Source organism: Hesperophylax consimilis, chromosome 11 (assembly GCF_061612785.1).
Source record: "Hesperophylax consimilis isolate HC1 chromosome 11, BYU_Hcon_1.0, whole genome shotgun sequence".
Classification (NCBI taxonomy): Eukaryota; Metazoa; Arthropoda; class Insecta; order Trichoptera; family Limnephilidae; genus Hesperophylax; species Hesperophylax consimilis.
Genome location: NC_142846.1, coordinates 3079634 through 3103897, shown reverse-complemented (window position 1 = coordinate 3103897; position 24264 = coordinate 3079634). Strand labels below are relative to the sequence as shown.

Sequence of the window (24264 nt, the reverse complement as noted above, 5' to 3'; positions counted from 1 at the left end):
TTGTATCCAAAGATATTAGAAGAACGAGATGTGCTATGCGCAGTTCTTACTGAGTGGAATTGTTTTGCCGAGTGTCGCCGGTTTTGTTCACCAATACTACTGCACACCTTCGCTTGCGCTAAGGTATCCGCACTAATACTTAGAACAGATTTCTGTGCGTACACGTCCCGATACCGTTCAAAGTACCCTAATTAGGTAGTACTCCGGCTACGGTCCGGCGGCCAATATAGCATATCTCGTTCTTCTAATATCTTTGGTTGTATCTAAATTTCAATTTCATTAATTGGATAACCAACACCTCTTCCAAAGGTCACCTCATGTAGTTCGCTACGTTAAGTGACTTGGCAAAGGTTTGCGGATTAAAGGGGTGAAAATTGTGTAGGTCTTAGCGGCGGATGCATTTTTTTTTATTAATTGCCGGAAACCCGGGCGTTTATTGCAATAACAGATCAATATAATAAATATGAAAGTAACCCGCCTCACTAGAAGATTTCTGTTCTGAGGCGGGTACATATATTTGCTTACACATACACATACATTTATACAAATATGTATCAATGTATACATGGAGCATTCCATATATAGTTACATGCATATATAGTTACATAAAAACGGGAATTTCGTAGGAACTTTAAATTTACAAAATGGTAGCGTCTAAATCTCATAATAATAACATATAAAAAAATAGTTTAAACAGTAGTATAAGGTATTGATAAACTAGGCATGCGTAAAACTTAAGCAGTTTTAATAAGAAAGAGTAAATCACTGTAAATGTAAATAACACATGTTTATAAATAAGGAATGAGAATTAGACTAAGAGGGGATTGCTAGAAATTTGCTGATGCATGCCCTTTTTTTATGTAGTAACCATGTGTTGAAATTTTTAAGTAAACTGTTTGGGTGTTTATGAGTGTTGCAGTCAGTGGTTTCTTTGAGGAAGGTGTTGAAGATGTAAGGTGCTAGGAAGGATTCGTGCTTTTTGGCAAAGGTTGAATTAATTTTTGGCACTTGAAGTTGATTCTGTGATTTTGCCCTTGTGTTATGTGGGTGAGTTACGTGGCATGGTGAGGATTTTAACATGTACTCACCTATTGTGTAGCCAGCCTAGATTCTCCAGCTGGACATTATACCTCATCGGAAGGGATGAATTCAAGCGTCCGTCTCTCCTGGACAGACTGACACATTCTTTTTCCTTCCCAGATCTTTCTTTCCTTCCTCACCTTTCGTTTCTTAAAAATACCTCTCCACACAGCATCTCAAAAGATGAAATGGGTCATGAAAGAAATTATTTCACTATGGTCTCCTAACTAGAAGAATTTACTATATCAATGAGAAGAAGATAATTTCACTAAATCTCAACGAAACATGAAACAGAAGAAGACACATAAAAATTTTAAATTAACGGTCTCAACTAGAAATTGAACCCAGGATCTCTGTTTTACCAGGTCAACGTCTTTCACCACAATGACAGGGATAGATTCATAATTCTATTATCTTTGGATTCAAACGTTTTTCATTGACACACTGATTCCCTACCCGCTTCTCATAACTTTTTTCTTTCCAGAACTTCATCTCATTAAAAATACCTACCACAAAGCATCTCCAAAGATGAAAGGGGTATTTTTCTCTTTTCTCTAAATATTTGTTGCATCTGAACCTGCTTACGAACAACAGCGTCAGATGAACATGAACAAAAAATAACTGTCTTAAGAACTGTAAATAAATTTAAACGAGACAAAATGAAAAGGTGTTTGTTGGATGTTTCATTTCAATATAACACTTAATTTAAAAAATATATGCATACAGCTCTTTACTTATGGCACGTTCCAGAATGCAAGATACTCTGGAACGTGCCGTAGATAGGTGTAAGACCACCATTTAGATTTAATACGTTGCCTGAAATGGATTTAGCTATATTTGGCATAGCTGAGTTCTCGCACACTTTCCTCTTCCCATGTTCTCCCCCTCCTCACAACTTCAGCCTAACAACAACCCAAATTGGGAATGCCATAATCTCTCTGACTCCAGAGAATCGGGAGCAGTTGGAGCTGTCGTGCGGTATTCACATAAAAATAAAACTTCAGCTCTGCGAGTAAGCACACAACACTATCACAATATAGTGAGTTCCATCGCGATACCTGAGATAATTATCGCCACAGCAAAACAATGATTTCTTAAACGGTCATAAATAAAAAAATACCTTCTTGCTAAAGCAAAATACGACAACATAAAAAAAAGGATTTTTTATTTTTCTTTTATTTCTTTTTTATTTTTCTGAAGAAAACCGAAGCATTCAACAACTTATATAATATTAACGTTTAATATTTAATTTATTTATTTCTTTATTCAAAAAACAGTTTTTAATATAAAAAAACATATTCTGCACATCTCAATAGGGTATTCCTGTATTAAGATGTGCAGCTTTACAATTACATCATTAAAAAAATACATATATGTTAACTTAAAATAACAATAACATTAAATGTAAACCCAAAAAGAAAAGTTAATGACACGGTTGTTTTGAGACCGGTAGACAAAAGACATTTGTTACAAAAATAAACAAAATTTTAGTAACAAATGTACGAAAAATAAAACAAAAATGTCAACAAAATAAGCATTGGGCAGTAAGTTTATAGTAAGTTGGCAAACAATAATATTCTTCTGTTAACTAAAGTGCAAGGTACCTGTGCTGGCTTATCAGACACAAGCATAGGGTAACCATACTTACGATTACAACATGGATAGTATGAATAGTAAATTAAAAGAAAAATTGAAATAACTAAATAAAAATAGGTAAATAATTACCGATAGGTAAGTAAATAATAATAATAAATAGAATGTAAGTAAATAAATAAATTAAAGTAAATAATTATACGAGAATGAAGTAGATAGTAATAACTACACAATAATAATACACTAGCTTTTCGCCCGTTGCAGTCAACTAATGGGTAAAAATACTTTTGAATGTATTATTTGGCGTTGAATGCGGGTGGAGCAAGAGGTGTAGGCCTACTTTTATATTTATGATGTGATGTAATGAGTAAAAATGTATTGAAAATATTAAATTAATATGTAATATATAACCTTACCTAAATGTGATTTTCTATAGCAAAAAAATGCCCCTTTAATAACGCCTGCTCGCGTCCCCTTTAGAGTTAAATCCCAGTTTTCAAATAGTATGTGGGCTACGCTAGGTTTGTATAGACTGGTTTGTGATTTAATTCTAATACCTATTTTCCATGTTATTTTCTGTAACAAAAAATTGCCCCTTTAATAACACCTGCTCGTGTCCCCTTTAGAGTTATATCCCAATTTTCAAGTAGTTTGTGGGCTACGCAAAGTTTGTATAGACTGGTTTGTGATTTGATTCTAATAGTTATTTTCCATGTTATTTTCTGGAACAAAAAATTGCCCCTTTAATAACGCCTGCTCGGGTCCCCTTTAGAGTTATATCCCAGTTTTCAGGTAGTTTGTGGGCTACGCTAGGTTTGTATAGACTGGTTTGTGATTTAATTCTAATACCTATTTTCTGTAACAAAAATTGTCCCTTTAATAACGCCTGCTCGCGTCTCCTTTAGAGTTACATCCCAGTTTTCAAGTAGTTTGTGGGCTATGCTAGGTTTGTATAGACTGAATTGTGATTTGATTTTAATACCTATTTTCCATGTTCTAACCTAACCTAACCTCAAAAACACGCAAAATTTAAAAACTTTAAAAAATATAATATGTGTGTTTGCATGTGAATGAAGCAATGAATGTGTGACCACAAATGTATTAAAATATATGTTTGTTTAGAAAGAATTGAATATTTTGAGAAAAAAAAGAGCCAAGGAGCTTACTGATCATTTTTTCACCGAGCCGTTCGGATTCTGTAAGTCAAGACGCGTAATTTGATACCCATATCCTACGTACGGTTTTTGTCACCGACATTCTTCAAAAGTTGTTATTTTGGAAAAAGAATTGCTCAATTAACACGAAAAATATGTATGCTTGCATGTGAATGAAGCAATGAATGTGTGACCACAAATGTATTGAAATATATGTTTGTTTAGAAAAAAATGAATATTTTAAGAAAAAAAAGAGCCAAGGAGCTTACTGATCATTTTTTCACCGAGCCGTTCGGATTCTGTAAGTCAAGACGCGTAATTTGATACCCATATCCTACGTACGGTTTTGTCACCGACATTCTTCAAAAGTCCCAGCGATTCTTATTTTGGAAAAAGAATTACTCAATTAACGCGTAAAATTTAAAAACTTTTAAAAATGTAATATGTATTTTGGCATATAAATGAAACAATGAGTGTGTGACCACAAATGTATTAAAATATATGTATGTTTAGAAAGAAATGGATATTTTGAGAAAAAAAGTGCCAAGGAGCTTACTTATCATTTTTTCACCGAGCCATTCGGATTCTGTAAGTCGAGACAGGTAATTTGATACCCATATCGTATGTACGGTTTTTTGTCACCGACATTCTTCAAAAGTTGTTATTTCGGATAAAGAATTGCTCAATTAACACGCAGAATTTAAAAACTTTTAAAAATGTAATATGTATGTTTGCATGTGAATGAAACAATGAAAGTGTGACCACAAATGTATTAAAATATATTTTTGTTTAAAAAGAAATGAATATTTTGAGAAAAAAAAGAGCCAAGGAGCTTATTGATCATTTTTTCACCGAGCCGTTCGGGTTGTGTAGGTTGAGACGCGTAATTTGATACCCATATCGTGTGTACGGTTTTTTGTCACCGACACTATTGAAAAGTCCAAGGGTGTTTCATTTTGGAAAAAAACATTGCTTTATAAACACGCAGTTTTTTAAACATTTTATAGAAAACAATGTTTATATATGTAATATGTAGTATGTTTGCATGTGTATGAAGCAATGAATGTGTGTCCACAAATGTATTAAAATATATGTTTGTTTTGAAAGAAATTAATATTTTGAGAAAAAAATGTGCCAAGGAGCTTACTGATCATTTTTTCACCGAGCCGTTAGGGTTGTGTAGGTCGAGACGCGTAATTTGATACCCATATCGTATGTACGCTTTTTGTCACCGACATTCTTCAAAAGTCCCAGCGAGTTTTATTTTGGAAAAAAACATTGCTCTATAAACACGCAAAATGTAAAAACTTTCATTGGAAAAAATTATATTAAAAAAAAAACTTCCAACTTAATATATTTAAAAAATAAAATAACCAAAAAAATATTTTCATAACGCAATTAGGTACCTACTCGTTAAAAAATAAAGAGATAAAAACTTTAAATATGAATGGCTCCCGGGGCAACGGTACCCATGCCTGCCTCTCAAATTTACTACAAACACTCAGGAAAAACTTTTGATTAAAAAAATGTTTATTTTACAAAACAATTAACATCGCTTCACCATATTAACTTCTGCGCTCCTTGTACAAATTATAAATTTGCGTGACGCTATTGATGTAGTTTTTCACTACGGGGCGACGGTACCCGTGCCAAATTATTTTTAGCAAACTTAATTTTATTTCGTTCAAAAGCATTATCGATTTTAAAAATATGAACTACCAAAGTAAGTACTTGAACAGATTTGATCGTTTTTTTTTTAATTTTAAATCCATACGTTATATAACAACACTACGGACCTAACCTAGAAAACGGGCTTAGGCACGCTCTCAGTACCTGCTTACCTAGGACCTCTACCCGGTACCATCTGTGTAGGTACCTGCACCTACTATTAAAAATTTACCGAAAAAATATTTTCATAACGCAATAAGGTTAAAATGTAAAGAGATGAAAACTTTAAATATGAATGGCTCCCAGGCTAACCTTACCCAACTTCTGCGCTCCTGGTACAAATTATAAATTTGCGTGACGTTATCGATGTAGTTTTTCACTACGGGGCGACGGTACCAGTGCCAAATTATTTTTACCAAACTTAACTTTATTTCGTTCAAATTTACCGATTTAAAAAAAAAATACCGCCAAAGTAAGTTCCTGCACAGATTTTATTGTTTCTTTGAATTCTCACCATTTTGCTGCTAGTCTATGATTGGCTGATTTCTGATTGACCAAAAACCCGACTGTTGGCATTTTTCGGATCAAATCGCAAATTTCAAAACTTTAGCCGGTTATTGTGAGACATTTTGAACCGAGCGCCATTTGTAGGACGGCCAATTAACGTTCGTATACCTTCGGACGATGATTTTCTTTTGAATATTTTAACCTTAGATTGCGCTTTTTTGACGGAATTCAATCATCAGGTTGACCGTGTAGATTTTATAAAAAAGCATACGTGACCATGGTTCTTGCGTGACCACGAGACTATTTTTTTCCAATGATACCATTATGCAAAGAAAAACATATCCACTTAAATTAAATCACTCCTAAAACAGGGGAAATTTCACAAAATTTTGGGTGAAATTAAAAAAAAAACAACAATACCTGATTAAATTCGATCCGACGCTCGATCAAAAACAATTGTGTTTTTAATTTACGTTAGAGTAATGCGAAAAATGAAACATTTTCGAGCGAGAGAGGCGCACGAAAATAAATTGAATCATTTCGCGTTCCGGGTGCGTTCGAAATTGAATAAAAATATAAACGGTGAAGGAGAAAAGGTTTTTCAGATTGATGGCGATCGATGAAAACGAAACATTGCAAAAATGCACCAAAATTTGGCCGTTTCAAAACCGCGCGTGTGGAAACCCTCGTGATTTCTCGCCGGGAAACGTCGATTTTCAATCGGGAAGCTCTGACAATTCAACGGTCGTAAATCGACTTTTTGCCAGAGTGGGGCCGTCCAGGTGACGGGAGAGCGCACTGAGGCGCCTCAGTATGGCGCGCCGCGAGCGCTTCCAGTTTCCGCCGCCAGAATTTCCTCAAATTTTTGTCGACATCTTGTCCCGAACGAATCTGGTCGAGTTAATGCCATTTTGCACTGACTCGCATTTTCGGTTTTTGCACGCCGAATTGAACCTCGGCTTCTGTGCCGACAGAGAGGCGTCTCGGTCGCTTTTCGCCTGAAGCCCAAAACAAATGAAAGGCAACTTTTTCCGAAACGCCGCGCAAGCGACAACAAACCCCAAGTCGTATCGATTTAAGGGGGAGAATGGTCGCTTTTCGCCTAAATGCACCCGAAAAAAAAAACAAAGAAACTGAGTATTAATATATAGTATTATAATATAATAAGTTATTTTAGAAGTAAATAAGTACATGCGCAGTAAGTAAATAAGGATTGCATCGAAACAGAACTTCCACACATTATAATATAATACATTATAACATGCATTTCAATGACTCGTTTTTAATACAAATTTACTTCGTTTTCAGCATACTGTTTTCCTGGAAATGAGTCGCACAACAATAATAAAATGTATTTACTTACTGTATAAAATTTGACATAAAAAATACATCACATTACGTTTGGAAGGTTCCCGTATTTAAATTTTACGCTTTATTATATTGAATTGGCTCTAGCATATATGGTTGTTATGTTGAACTAGGGCTGACTCTTGAAAAATCACGCGATAGGAAGCGCTATTAAATACACTGAGAAAATCACTAACTTTCAATATTGCTAATAAATTAATAATCTCTTTAAATTATTCATAATCCGGTTAAAAATAGCATTGCAGGCCTTTAACGAATGAATTGATAGGTTTCCTATTAAACGTTATTATCGTGATATTATATTAGTAAAATACTAATATAATATCACGATGTCACGATGGAACACGTGTTCATAAAAATCCTAATATTCCATTGTATATTATCTACCCAAATTCAGGTGCATGAACACGTATTTCAATATATTACAAATTTAATAAAAATTTAACAGGAAACGGCCTGCAATCCCGTTCTTAACAGAATCACAAATGGCTTAAAGATATTTATAATAAACTAGCCACAAGTTGCTGTAGCTCAGTTTATCTATGCAGATATAGAAACAATGGCGCCTGTTGCTTTTACGTCCAACAGATGGAGCTTTATGTAAAACCATGTTTCTACTTGTCAAAGGTATATATATAATAAAGGTAAATAAAAACACACGCGTATTTGAATGAAATGTTGTGTCAAAATTTCAAAACAATCGGAGAAGAACTTTCGGAGATTTAAGGTTTTGAACAAACGAACAATAACATTTTTATTTACAACGATATATTCAAAATACTCAATTTTTTCTGTGTATGTTCTGAAGCTGAAATAGTAGGGTGGGGATGAAAATGAGGAAGATGAATGTGAAGGAATACCTGGTTATATAGATCATTTTTCACTGTGTATCTCGTCGAAACGTGTTCCATTAGTATACCACGTGTAGCAGCAAGAGACCGGATTCAGCAGTTTCCGGTCGCTCGGCGTTAGAGCATTGGGAGCGTTGGAAGTCAAATTTGACTAATTGGCGGTAAACAATTGGAACAGATTTTTTCGCTTCGTGTCTCAGCTAATAGGGATGGTCAACTTTTTAAGAAATCGGTTCCAAATGAAAATGGCAATAAAAATCATTTTCGGTTATTTAATTTGTTAATTATTATTTATTATTACATATTATAGGTGCCAACTTTATCGCTTGTGTTATTTCTCCAATCAAACGCTTCCAATTTTTTAAATGATGAGTTTATTGAACCGGAGTTACAGACAGATGCACATTCGAAATTAGTATTTTTAATTACTTTTTATATTAGTTACATAATATTTATTCGTGGCAATACATTGTAACTTTTCACTCTCGTGGAATATAATATATTAGTCAGATGAGTACTAAGTATATATTATATATGTCCCATGACATATATATTTTTCAACTGAGCATTAACAAATTAAAAAATCGTATAATTATTTAACTTAATATTATAATGTATATTTATTATTCGTTATGTTAACTGTTAATGTACATTTAAAATAAAAATAAAATAAAAAATTCTTCATCTGTCGCATTGTAATGCACTTAAGACCTTTCCATAAAAACCACTGATGTTAATACAAAGACGCGTTATGTTCACACTAATCAAACAAAAAATATGGCACGTTCCTGTTTCTAGATTGAAATCGAATAACGAAACGCACGAGCATAGAATGTGAATTAATGAAATGGCCACAAATAACTAAATGAACGGAACGCATAATAACGAGATAGCGTTTCAAAGAATAAGTGTACTGGTGAAACGGTTATATTATTATGAACGTCCCTCGTTTCTCTTGCCTCCTCGCGACCCTAGTTGCGAGCTTAAAGCAGCCCACTGACGGGCGAGCATGTACGCGGCAAGCGACGAGCATTTTTGTATCGACGTCATGCACAAACTGCTCGCCGCGCATACGTTCGCCCATCAGTGGGCTTCTTTTGCCCTCATTTTTGTCGAACAAACGAGCGAACACAGTATTAGAATACGACGTACTGTCACTAGGTTGTCCTTCATTCTCTTATGTGTTTTTGCGTTCGATATCTAACTTTATTTTATTCGAAAAGCATTGTGAATCATTTTATATTATTGAAATAATAATTGATGTTTAAGTACAAGCGAATGGAAAGCAACTCCATTAGATTTGGCTTATGCTCCAGAATGTTTTGTGCAGTTCTCAAAAGCACAGGAAGTATTTTTTTTCACAAAAAGAGTCTACAACGAGATGTTTGTGGCAGCCAATGACAGCTTGTCTGACCGATTATGTGACGGCTTATGTGCGTTATTAAACGCCCCAAATCACCAGTTTTGTCCACTGGAGTTAGTTCAGTGCAACCACGCGCGTTGTCTCTGTAATCTATCTTCCCTCTTAATTCATCTAAGGTAAAAACGGATATAATTACATCGTAACATAAAATAATTCCGCAGGTGGATCCATCCCACCTTTATCTACCATAAGTACCATTCTTTACATTTATTGTCGGTATTAGTCGAGCATAATGAGAAGCATAATTTTGGCGTACAAAAACCTCGCTAAAACACACAGAAGATTATATATTTAGTTAGATGACTACTTGGCTTTGCCTGTATCTCATATATTTTCTTAACAAATATTATTTCTTATTAAACAATGGAAAGCTAGAAAAAATGTGCTACTCTAAAATTTCAAACAAGTCTAGCATAATTTTTAGAACGGATCTTCATTAAAACATGGAATAAATAATATATCAATTTAGTGTTATAATATAATTCATAGTCAAAGTAGAAACCAAATTAATAGTTTTCATGGAAAACATTCATAGTTTTTGAAACATTTTCACTGTCTAAGATTTCAAATACAAATTCAATCCAAAAAATATATAATTGTCTAACATTAATTATTTTATCTTTCCCTTGAAAGATCACCTAGAATCTTGACACTTGAAATATCAACAAAGATGAAAGAATATTTCACCAAGTAGATATAATATGTCTCCACGCCATTTAGTGGGAAATTTAGCACTAACAAAGCCTTTCCTACAAAAATGAAGTTGGTTGTTTACAGGTAAAAAAATATATATTAAGCAGTAATTTTTTATTGAACTACTAGTACATAATGAATTATTTAGCGTGTTGGGAATAAGCCGACGTAGCTCTAGACCGGGTATCAGAAGGTGCGGGTTCAATTCCTGTAGGGGGCATTTATTTTTAACTGGAGATATTTTTAATTTGTATTGATATTTCAGGTGACTAATTATTGCTTATAATAATTTGGTAAAGATGAAAAGGATAAATTTCTAGAGAAATTAAAAAAAATTCTAGATTGTATCATTTTCGGTTACACGTTCCTATAAACTATTCCATCTCTATATATCACGCGAAACAAGAAGCTGCCTTTTTTCGAATGTGATGGTGAAAACATGTGGATTATGGCTAAAATAAATTAAGTTAATATATACGTGTGTGTAGTGTATAGTGTACATTCCACCGGCTTAAAAGAGAAATACTTACTCTCATTTTTTCGGTAAGGTCATAGCTAATTTTGCCTTTTTAGTAGATAAAAAAATTATATTTTTTTGTGAATTTAACTTACACTCCTGTGCGAGCAATAAAGCAACTCAAAAATATTTCTAATATTTTATGGAACTTTTAAAATTGAACACAAAATATAATCACTAATGTATTTAATAGGAGACTGGACATTGTTATCATTAATTAAGTGTTCAAATATCTGTATCTACTTGTAGTGAAAATTCCTACCATCCATCTCTATTTATAGAAATCGCACTTATTGAAACAAAAACCAGTTGTCGGAATGTGTTAAATAAGGATAGTGGAAAGTGTGAAAGTGTGAATATGCGAAACACAGCCAGAAAAAAAATTTAAGGTCCACGAGATGCAAATGGGGTATATACGAGCGGACCCTCATTTACATTAAGTCATCAACATACAGGAGTTATTGACAGAATACACCTCACACAAATAACACAGATTTCTATTACGCTATACTAATAATAGACTGAAAATTTGTAGTTAAATATTTCGTAAATTTTTTTAATAGAGGTATCTCACGGGAGATCCCAGTGAGGATATCATTATATCTATGTGTTAATAAGAAAAGAAGACAATAAATCATTATTATTATTATTATTATTATATAAAAAGAGTCTACGTTCCTTTTTTTTATCAGAATCAATATATTGAAACAAAACATTGCACATTAGACTGATGTTCTGGAACTTATTACGTTTTATGTCCCCGATAACTTCATCAGAGCTAGGCAGCAGAGGCTTTTTAAGAGGGAGGAACAACTTACCAATGATCATGCCTCTGGCAAGAATGACAATGCTTTTAAACCAACTTCCTTCAGAGGTCGACATTTAATTTTAAAGTTGATAATTGATCAAAGTCACCCCATTTAACGGTATAAAATATGACACCGAGATTTTGTATTCAAAAATGTACAAGCCAAAATGTCAAAAAATATAACAATGTATGTTCTATTTTCCTAATTACCGAGCTTTACAAAAAATATTAAACCGGCCTACACTTGCCGCCACGGGTGAAATACCTTTGAAATATGGTTAAAAGTCGTGGGTACCTGCTTTTAGTTCTGAAAACGTTTATGTGTTGTTTCAACCTCCCATTGTAAGATTTCGGATCAAGCTATCATAATAAACAGAATTTGTGTGAAAAACAAAACCGAAATCTCGGTTTCCTGCTTGAATTTGTGGAAGCACAATCAAAAGGAATGCGAGAAGTAAATACAATATAATATCCAGGATTTTCCTCTTCCTTATTATTTCATGATTTCCGTATTTTTGCCGTTGAGGACAACCTATTTCCTACAATTCCTTCTCATAATAATCCTTTTGTATAACTACACGCCGCGTGTATGGAAGTTATGGGACATCGAGATAAGAAAGGAGAGATTGTGTTTACGATACAAAAAAGGTTTTTTGTTGAGTTTTACACGCGCTTAGTAACAGCATTACATGATTTTGTAAGCTTCTGGCTCAGTAGAATCGATAAATTTACAATATCATGATTTTAAACCAATTTCCCGAGCAAGGTCTTACTCTTGATAGCCAAACTGATATTGATATTGCAATAAATAATGTATCGACATTCTCTGGTATTATTGCAGGTATTTTCTATAAATTGACATTCCTGTACGTCAGATTACGTAATAGGTAAAAAAATCGAATAAATTGACACTGTCGATATGAAATAATAACTTAAATATATTATAAATTAACAGTCCGCATTTACTTTTCGGTACTTACCTTTCCTTATCTGTGGTGTGTATTTACTACACATTGCTTCTAATAACTTTAATAACTATAAATATAATAAATTCTGGGTTCAGATTTTAGGTATTCCTCTGTTATACATTCTTGCACCGAATTAAAAAAATAATATTTTTCAAAGTTTTCAGATTCAATTAAAAATTAGAGTGTTTTGTTAAAAACCGGTAACAAATACACCAATACAATCAACCATGTGACACTGCTACGCGAAGAGTGTGTGAGGAAATGACACGCTATTGATGTCCCGCTTTAGTTCGCTATGCGGGAACATGAGAAATTTACACGTCCGCAGTTGTATTTAGACCATCGATACCTACGATCACATAGCTGTGTGTGTGAGTCCAGCGCCCATGGCCCATCCATCCAGCACCTGCAGCCAGTCGGTCGCGGGCCGTCGTTAGATAAGAACCCCTCGCACGTTTGTTTAGCATTTGCCGATGGTTTTTTCATGTTTTCAGTAATTAAATTACAATTATTATCATTTTTTCTATAAAATATAATAAACATAAGCGATAAACTATGAATATTCATATTTATCCGATATTAAATCGCTTATTTTGAGATGTGTATTGACTACACAGAACCGGAACGCGTGGATTTTTTTAGCACAGTAAAGGAAAGGCTCGATGGTGACTTCATGTTTTTTCATGAGGTCTTTATTCATAATTAACAATTTTTGTTTCTGAACGGAATCAATTTATCACATCTTAGACGAGTTCATTAATTCTTTACAAATTCTTCAGTTAGTTCACCTCCATTCATTAATAAGCCAGTTATTTTGCATAACAAACGAGCAGAAAGTTGTGCATGTTGACAACTTTGAATTTTGAACCTCAAAACATGATCTTTGGGATAACGCAAAATTCGTAATTTTTCTCGAAAATTACACAATTTTCACGAGATTATTTTTTTAGAAAATAATGACAATCAAACATTTTCATTGTCTGTGATTTTGACCAGCTAAAATAACCTTTTTTCGGAATATGCCGCGAACTCTCATTTATTTTTGGATTTTTTTTTTAAATTAAAAAGCGTAAATTTCCGAAACCGCAAAATACCAAAGAGTTTTCGAAACATTACTCTTTCCCAAAGCAACACGGATTTGCTGAAAATAACACAGATTTTTTCTCGAAAATTCCACAAAATATAACGCATATCAAATCTCCGTTTCAATCATACAACTTACCGTGAATTTTGTGGCAAAGGGCCCTTAAGCTAGTTGTTATATTATATTTGTATTCTTTATAAAATTTTCACTGGGATTATCTTAAACTTAGTTTTCTTAGAATAAAGCTTCCGAGATTTTAACCTTTCTAGTGTAGTTGATATCATTGTAGATTAGGTCATTTGTGCCCATGGGAAATCTTAACACTATTCGGATAAACCCTAGTTATCGTCATATCAAATGTGATACTGCTAATGCGGAACGAAAGTGCTACGTTTTTGTTAAGAAAGGTTCTGTATGGACCAACGTTATTACATGGTAAATTACTAAATGAAGTTGTAATGAAGGCTCTACTGGGAGCCGAATGAAATAAACGTATGTTCCAAAAGCTGCAAAGGGAATTAGCGAAAGTGTATGAGAACATTTGAGCTTTCTTAAGTTTACTATTGTGTGGTACTTTGGGTGAGTATAGTTATTTTTTGTGTGAAAGCTACCGAAAAGAGCCACCGATAAAAATGTATTGTGGCATTTCCGTGAGCTCAAAGATATCTTATTCTTTCCGGCATATTTCACACTTCTAAGAAGTAACTGTTTAGTGGTGATTGCATCGTTGATTTTTTTAAATATATATTTTTGTGTGAGTCCCAACTGCTCCTAATCGTCTGAAGCCAGTTAGTCTATGGTGTACCCAATAATAGGAGTATGTTGTGAGGCTGAAGGTAGTGGGAAGGGAAAGGAGATGGGAAGAGGAAGGGGAGAAGAACCTGGCTTATCAGGTGAAGTCACCAAACACACCTAAAGTCATTTAATTTTTTTAAATTCTGAATGAAAGTATCTTTTACTCTGGAATGTGCCAACTTATTTTCAATTAATATATTGTTAAATATTTCCCAAATTTATAACATAAAATACAATAATAGTTTAGGAATCGAACCCGCGACCTCCGGATTCGTATCCAAGAATCTTAACCACTCAGCCACGGAGACTACAGATATTTACTGTAAGTGACTTCACCATATTTTTGTTATAACTCCGGAAGGCATTATAGTTGTCACGCTTTTTACTGCCCTTCCTGTGAAGAAAATTAAAAATTTCAATCTTATTGATATAAAAAAAAATTAAAATGAGAAAAAAAATGTCTTATATCGTAGGTTGGCTATCATCAGGCAATCCTCACCCATAGCGTAGCCATTTTGTGCTTCTTCCTCTGATATGCCTTCGATCAATCTTCACCTAGATTCCAAACTAAATAAGTTTACTGTTTTTAACAAGGACTAAAACAAACAACAAAATACTAATCTTCTTCAAAACTTTATAATTTTTGTTAGGTATTTATATAGTTCTGAATCATCTGGTTATCAAAAATTTAACCTAAGCCTTTTAGTAACATCTCGGTTAATCACCAAATTACTCACGCAATTATAACTTTCACTCACCACGAAAAATTACTACCCTAGAACATTTTTCATGATTTTTTGATAACATGCAAGACAAATATAATTTCGTAATATAAATTACTTTAACACTACTTTTATTTATAGTCAGATACAATAGTTTGTAAGCAGCGTGTACTTAAATAAAAAAAAAATTCATCTCTCTAGTCACTTTCTTTCTATTTATTTTTATTTATCTATGTATTTAACGCCCAGAGGGCTTTTACATGGTTGGTAGTATAATTTTAATTTGACAGATACTTTGAAACATAAAAAATAAGAATGAAATTACATTTGATAAAAGCTATGCAACAAGTCATACAAACATTATATAACAAAATATTTATTTAGTTATTTTGTTGTTGTTATTATTGTTCATGCCAACATGCATCGTTAGTAAGGTTTAAGAACAATTTCTAACCCATAAGAAATTACTAAGTTACTTAAGACATTTTTGACATAGGTAATTGGTAATTTAACTGTGTATAATTTAATATTTAGTAGAGAACAGTAAAGCTGATTTATTGATAATCTCTTCAAATTAGTAGTCATCCTGTTAAAACGGGACTGCAGGCCGCTTCTTGATAAAGTGTTGGAAAATTTCTAATAATATCGGAACCCGCGTTCATTCACCTGCGTTGGTATTAATAATATATCATGACGAAATGCAAAAATGTTAGCACTTTTTATGAACCCGTGTTCGGAAATCTTTACAAAACATTGTTATATAATTAAAATTTATCAAAATACCCATTAATTCATTTGTTAATGGCCTACGATTCCCCTTTTAACAGAAATTTGATTAATTTAAAGAGATTTCTAATAAAATAGCAATATTTATTTTACCAGGAAATTTTCTCCTTGTACTTTATCACTTGTAGTAAAAGATGTACAGTGTTTTTACAAATAAACCAATAAAATAAAAATCTCAAACTTAACATAGCTTTTGTCGATTCTTGGTACCTATCTAGCTCTAACCCACACAATTATATCAACAAAAACCTCACCACTCGTCAACCCCTTCTCATCTTCGGGAAATCTCTGCTCGTGCCACATCTTCAACCAACTAGTTCCACTTGAGTTGTGATAGATATGGTTTAGACAAGGAGATGCCAGGTGTCTAAAGGTACGTCCACACCGGTAACGAAATAGCAAAGTTGTATAACAATTGTTTTAAAACATGTATATATGTTGTATAAACTTTGTTGTACAACTTTTATAATTTTGTTATATAACAAGTTACAACTAGCAAACGCGTCCACACCTCATGAAACAAGAAATGCAACACTTTCAATCATTTGAGGATTCAGTAGTAATCATGGCTTCGGAGGAAAAGGTTTTGCTGGCCGCCGCGGCCTGTGTAATTATATCAACTCACCGTCAACCAACTCAGCGCAGATGGTGGGTGCGACCTTCGCTGGAAGCTCGACATCGTTACAGTGGAACTCACCTGATGGAGGATCTGATGGAAGACGGTAGAGATCCCCTTAGTGGGGAAATCAGGGATGATGGGAGTTTTCGGAATTTCGCTCGAATGAGCAGTTCTGACTTTGAATATCTCTTGATCAATGTTGCCCCAACTATTGCAAAGCAGGACACCAATTATCGATGGGCTATACCTGCAAGAGAAAGGCTTGCAGTTACTCTGAGATTTTTGGCGAGTGGTGATTCCTATCAAAGCTTGAGTTACTTATTCAAGATCTCAAAGCAGAGTATTTCCAAGATTGTTCCTGAAGTCTGTAGGGCCCTTATTGTCTTCTTGAAGGATGTAATCAAGGTATGTATATCAATAATTATATTCAAACAAATATTTTATTATGCAAACTTTAATATATATTATGCAAACTTATATACTATTACTTTCAATAATGCTAAATAAAATGAAGAAAAAAAAAACAATTAAAAAGCCAATTACATATCCAGTAAATTCAACGAGTCAGTCGTTGCTTGGTCAACGGGGCTAGGTTCGGCAGATGTGCTAGCTGCAGAGTAAGCATCTGGGCTGACAGCAGAGTAGACTTGCTGGGTACTAGGGTGCAACTGTGGGCTTACGTCACCGTAGAATTGTGGGCTTCCTTGACCGTAGACTTGTGGGCTTCCTTGACCGTAGACTTGTGGGCTTCCATGACCGTAGACTTGTGGTCTTCCGCGTAGATCTTGCCTTTCTGCGTGGTACAAAATGTTAGTAAGTTGATGTTTCGTGTCCACCACCAACATTTTATCTTTCAAATTTCTCAGGGCAATAGCTACTTGTTCCCCAAATACATCAAACTCGTCCCTGGTCCTGGCGCTAAGCTTTTTCATTACATCGTATGCTTCCCTGGCCATACTGTCGTTGTGGGATCTCTTTTTGCTGGGTCTTTTCATTTGAGATGGCGGAAGGAAAGTAGACTGTTCTTGCTCTGTCTGTGTCTCTTCTGGCCCCTATAAAGAAAAACAAATTTCATTAATTCAAAGAAATGAAGTGGGTTGTCAACAATAAGTATATGATGAAATATTTTCTTTTTTTGCAGACCCCAAGCAGTCAAGGAGAATGGCTTGATTTAGCTGCTGACTTTGACCAAAAATGGAATTATCCTCACTGCTGTGGCAGCATTGATGGGAAACATATTACGTTGCAAGCTCCCAAACACAGCGGTAGTGATTATTTCAACTACAAAGGGTATTTCAGTATTGTACTTATGGCCATCGTCAACGCAAACTACTGTTTTACTTATGTCAGCATTGGATGCCAAGGGCGAATATCTGATGGTGGCGTGTTTGGCAGTACAGAGTTCAAGAGGCTTCTTGAAACATCACATTTACATTTGCCAGCGGCAACACCTCTGCCTGGGAGAACACTGCCAACTCCTTACGTTTTTGTGTGTGACGACGCTTTTCAGTTACTGCCAAACATGATGAAACCGTATCCGGGGGCACAAGCAAAAGGTTCGCCACAGAGAATATATAATGGCAGACATAGCAGAGCAAGGCGCACTGTGGAAAATGTATTTGGTATAATGTCAGCTGTATTCAGAGTCCTCAGAAAACCCCTGCTTCTTGAGCCCCTAACTGCAGAAAATGTTGTCCTAACTTGTTGCCTCCTCCACAACTTTCTTCGAAAAAGTCAATCAGCATCATCGTACACCCCCCCTGGGACCTTCGATGATGAAGATACCTCCTCCGGTGAAGTTACACCTGGACATTGGAGAATCGTGGGTGAACCAACAGATACCTTTCTGCGGCTCAGAAGGATCCCGAGAAAACCCTCCGACGTCGGCAGAATGGTTCGTAATGAAATCAGCGCTTTTTTTCAATCTGAAGAGGGATCAGTGCCGTGGCAAAACAGATACTGAATGCGAGGGATTAAGTAGGTACCTACCTACATTGTTTTTCTCCTCCCACTTTCTTCTTAGTGACAAATAATTATTATGTAGGTACCTACTAAATAGGTAGTTAACTACTAAATTAAAGTTGAAAAATTAAACTGTATAAAATGTAATTAAAATTAATTAAAGTTTAATTAAAACTGAAGTGTGTTTACCTGTGCCTGATCTGACGCCTGTGTGGACTCATCTGGTTGCTGCAGTTCACCCGTGAGCTGCTGTCCGACTTCTTGTTGGTGCCTCGGTGTGTTTTTATCTTTTAGAAAAAGCAGAGAGTGGAAATATATCCATTTGGTCTTGTAAGGGGCATCAGCTCCGTCTCCACTCTTCCCTTTTTTCAATTCGCGCTGGAATTGTCCAATTAGCATCCGAACTTTCTTCTCCACCTCATCCACGTTTCCTTCAAAATCGGAAGCTAGATCAGCCCAACCATCTTGCTTTTTATTACGGTTTTTGTATTCATTGTGTTGTGGATCCCAAAGTACTGCTTTCTCACGATACTGCTCAATCAATCTTTCGGTATTCTCCTTCGTCCACTCCATCTCCAAAAGACCTCAAAAAATACCTCACAAAATACACAAAACAAAGAACGCCAGTCAAATTAAAAAAAACTCCACGCACTCAGACACACTCACTTACAGATAGTTCTCCATCAACTGATGGGAGGACACTGAAAGGTGGGTTGTTTGTTTTTTGTGTTTTTTTTTTTTGTTTTGTTGTGTGTGTGGACGAGCTTGCAACTTGTTATACAACCAAGTTATCTAATTCCTTTGATCTTTACCGACAACCTCTGGGTAACATGTAACCTGCTATAAAAACAGAAAAAAAGTTACACAACATCGTGTTATACAACATTTTTCAGTTGAATTTCTAACAAGTTACATAACATTGGTTATATAACTCTTTGTAACACGTTTTGTTACTGGTGTGGACGCACCTTAAGAGTGCTTACTTTCATCCTCAAACATATTCTCAAGGATCTTCAACGGTATGATGGTAGTTTATCCACAAATACAAAATATTGAACACGTCAACGACATATCAGAGTTGTCTGAAAGAAAAAAAATTACAATAAACAACGAATCTGATCATTTTGACATTCATACAACAAGAAGCCACACTTAAATAGATACAGAAGAATAACATTTTAAGGGACTATAATAAAAAGACAAACAATACATATACAGATAGATATAACACAGTCAACATACTCATAAGCATACACACACTCAAAGACAAACCATATTATACTTAAAAAACACTCCCATAGGTATATGTATACAATTACACGCATAAAATCAATGGATAATAGTGTATTTGTAAACAATATCAATATAGAAAATCTTGATCCATCAACCTCTTTTTTAGATTTTTTTGTTCAGTTGTGCGGGTTGATTCGCTTGTTACTTCCATTGTCATCTTTCTAAATATAGAAGACACAACATAAGTAAATGTCTGTTGGCCGTATCTATTAGTTGATTTTTGAAATGGACATACATTCATTTTTATTAAATCTTGAATTGTGGGTGTGATCTACCTTTTGTTTATATATGGAATCCGACAACTTATTAATGATAACGAAAAACACACTTACGAGACAAATGTATTACAAACATTACTGTTACCTGTTTTTTTTCGTTTCACATAAAAACAATATTCAATATAGTTTAACAATGTTTCAAAAATTTTTCTCGAATTGGATTCGGAACCTTTAGTTTCATAGAGGTATTTATTTTAGTTCTTCTGGGTTTAACTTCTATATTTAAATACAAAGGGTGGTGTTTGTTTCTTTCTAACACCGTTAAAATTATATTTCTAAGCACAGAAGGAAGGACAGGAAGAGAGACACAATGATTTCTATGAAATCATATGAGCTGTTCCCAAAAGAGAACCAATTAGCCTGAGTGGTTATTGATAAAGTTTTGATTATTCTTAAAAGCTTTTCCTAATTTTACTAAACATCCTATGTTAATATTAGGTACCAGTACTGTTAGAATATCAGTATCATCTCCAGCATGCACAGTCTTCATACTTTACCCTTTAAACTTCCAATTATTATGTTAATCGATTAAATGCCTCATTAACTTTCCTTCTGCTTCATGGAAAACAGAAATAAAACCAGCAAATTTCGGCAATAAGTGAAATTAAAGCTCACTAAGTACTTGCAAATGTATTCAAATCACGACTAAAACGGGACTCCTTTGAACGTACGCTACAAGCAATTGAATTGGTGGGATTACAAAGGATCTTACTGCAAGAATACTAATTATTTTAAAAATTAAAGGAAATAAATATAATAATGAAATAAAAAATAACATATTCAAATTGAATATTTATGAATAGAACTTATCTTAGCATTCTTCTTATTTCTTCAGAATATTAAAGTTTTTCTCTTTTGTGTCTACATCGGTTAGCCCGTGCATTGACCCACTTGAGAATTAGTATTATGACGATAAAGTTGGCATCTTTTATCACTAACTCAATACTCTTTTTATGATGTATAGCTTTTTCTGCATTCTCATTAAAATGTATTTATTTGTTGAGGGTTCATGTTTTGTGTAAGATTAAAAATTGGTAGCTTGATTTATTTACTGCTTATACTTGTTCAAAGGCGTTGAAACTTTTCGTTCTTAAGAATTCGACTGATTTTGATAAAGTTTGAATGTGCAAGTTGTATTTTATTTATTTATTTTTATTTTATTTATTTATTTATTTAAACGCCCATAGGGCTTTTACCTATAATAATGTACATCTTTATTTTTTAGTTATACAGATTACATATAAAAAATTTAAAAAAAATAAAAAAAATCAGTGTTAGCAAAATACAGGTTACATAAAAAAATATCAGAGTTGACAAAATATGTTACATAAAATATAAGAATTTTAAAAATATAGATATGGATAGAGTAAGTGAGACGAAAAATATAAAATCTTCCAAAATCCACAAAATCAACCATAATGATAATAAGAAAGTATAACAATAGTTTACAAATTAGGTAAAAATAGTTCGCACATACTCCGTTTAAAGTTGGCCAAGTTCAAATTATTGTCAAATACATTTATATTATTTAAGTATTTGTTACCAAGACTGTGTAAACGTTGTATTGGAGAGTGAAAACTATAGTTGGAATGAGATGTATGTATGTAAAATGTTGATATTTGCCTAGTTGTTCGTGTAGGTATGTGTACATAGATTTATTAAATGCAGGAGTTCACAACAATCGAATTTAGAGTTCAATAATTTTAATAAAAAGGTTAGGTCGTTTATTTTTATTCTGTTTTCTAATGTCGGAATATTTAAATGATACAATAATGACTGGTAATTTATGTGTTCTAAAGGGATGTTAAGTTTAAAATTGACGAAGCGTAGAAATTTTCTTTGAATTCTTTCAACGTTATGAATATGTACATTGTAGAAGGGCGACCAAACTATGGAATTTTGAATTTTTATAAAGAGTTGAACGGATTGAGATTGAATGCTGAAAAAATAAGATTCCTGAGGCGTATTTGTGTCAAACAATATTACGTTCGTTGGCAAATTGTGCAAATAATGCAAGGCGTATTAAGTAATGTTTAGAAAGGGACGCTTATATGGTTTTCGAACTTAGAGTGAATGAACAAAAAAAATAAGTGTGAGGAGAATATATGATGAGAACGTTAATGGTAGAACATGTCGGAGATGCCCGAGGAAGACATGGCACGATCAAGTGAACCAGATACTTGAGTTGGGCCATGTCAAGAATCGGAATAACAGAAGATTTTGTATGAATCTGATTGTGTGCCAAGACCGAGTTGTTTAATGGTCCGTCCTCTCTGCTTACCCCTGTGAGGAAACGGCGTGATGGTTAGTTAGTTTTAAGGATCCGAATTTCTTTTCACAAATTTTGAACTTGTTCCATATTAATTATAGTTTGTAATAATTTTAAAGAGTTTCTGTGTGATCAAACAAACTAAAACGGTGACTGTAAAATTGGTATTAAGTTTTTTTTTGCAAAATGCCATTACATTATAATTAAAGAAATATGAATTTATATAATCAAAATAAAGAGATTCTTGCTTCTGTATAGTGATTTAATGTATTGTATGACTCAAATGGGGGTAAGGAGAGACTACGGGCAGGTGTTCAAAGCTAGTTCGAACCAGTTAGAACCACTAAAACCTCATTGCTGAGGATTGTGACCCTATCTCCAATTTCCATGGTGGATGAGTTCTTCACGGTTCTGCGGGATATGGATAACTGCAAACACCGACGTACTCCACATTTCTCGGTTGCCAGTGATACTTGGTCACTCCAGCGCATTGGTTACGCTCCTCTGCTTCTTCTGCTAACACTTGCAAATTGTAAATTTCTCCAGTTGAAATCCAAATTTTGGTGAGCAACATGTCCGGATTATACCCTTAAAATAGGTTTTAGGCAGACAGTTACCTGAGAAAAAATTAATACATTTTTTTGATTTCTTTCAAATAATGTTGTCGTAAAATAACGTAAAAATATAAACATCTTCCAAAACGGGACGTTCCCGAGAGGAAGTACTATTTGGAAACCATTAACACCGCTATATGAATTCGAACCGCAACCTTCTTGAAATTTCATAATAAAAAGTTATAGAAATGATTTTTAATGATATTTTTAAATTAAAATTTTTTAATAAAAAAAAGAACAAGTTACTTTTCTAATAAGATCGTCTCAATCCTAAAAATCTTTTTGAACTCCACCGGAATTAAAGCGTATTTAGTTAAGTCATAAATATGAAATCCACTTATCAGGCCTTCTGTTGGCAGTGCGCGCTACGTAAGCAGCCTGAGAAACATTTTAATTCGCATTATTTCGTCAGTAACGTAGCGACCCCACGCGCCCGGCGCTATTCTTTGCCATTTGACGGGTTAACACAGGGATGTTTGTTGATGTAAATTAATTGTGAATGACAGTGTGTCATTTTAAAGGATTTTCTTCAAGAGCTGATTTTCGCTTTTGAAATTTTATCGCATTTGATTACAATCACCTCCGTTAAATTATAATAACATCTCGAGAAAAAGAATTAACATTTTCATAATGATAATATTCCAATATAACGGGGAAATTATTGTGAATGGCACAGTGTCATTAAAAGGATTTTTTTACATTTTAACGCCAAAATGGCTTATACATTTTATTTTAACTTTTTAAACGTCTTAATGAGTAAAAACTCAAATTGTAATATTTAATCATCGAAGGCAATATAAGCTATTCTCAAACGATAATTTGAAACATCGTTTCATACATCGTCTCATACATACCCTTCTATTATTCTGACTCTTGACATGGCCCGACTCAACTATCTGATTCACTTGATCGTGCCATTTGCTATTGTTCTTATAGTTAAATAGGTTGACAGAGCAATATTTAATCCCCCACAAGATACAATCTCCGAGAACACGAATCGCACATAAAATTGGTGGGAGAAGCAACTACATCAAATTAAGCATGGGGTTTATTTTTTATATATATTGGGTACACAAAGCTATCTAAATACATGTTAATGATTTTAAATAAAACTAAAGCATTAAAATTTTTCTTCGCCGTGACAAATTGGGTAATATAAGTAAATGCATAAAATCAGTATAATTTGTTAGATCATTTGGAACATGTTATTTA

The 24264-nt window shown here is 33.9% G+C and overlaps 2 protein-coding genes across 2 annotated transcripts in view; one reads left to right on the top strand and one right to left on the bottom strand.

Moving 5' to 3' along the window:
* The window catches only part of Oct-TyrR (Octopamine-Tyramine receptor), a 768006-nt gene that overhangs the window by 703514 nt on the left and 40228 nt on the right, over window positions 1–24264 (top strand). The window lies entirely within an intron of this gene.
* Window positions 18767–19171, bottom strand: LOC149419660 (uncharacterized). Its single transcript, XM_089637513.1, has one exon. The coding sequence runs from the start codon at window positions 19169–19171 to the stop codon at window positions 18767–18769; it is 405 nt and encodes a 134-aa protein (XP_089493639.1).

What these genes read in the sequence shown, in the direction of transcription:
- LOC149419660 (XM_089637513.1), bottom strand. Translation starts at nt 19,171, where the DNA reads ATGGAGTGGACGAAGGAGAATACCGAAAGATTGATTGAGCAGTATCGT.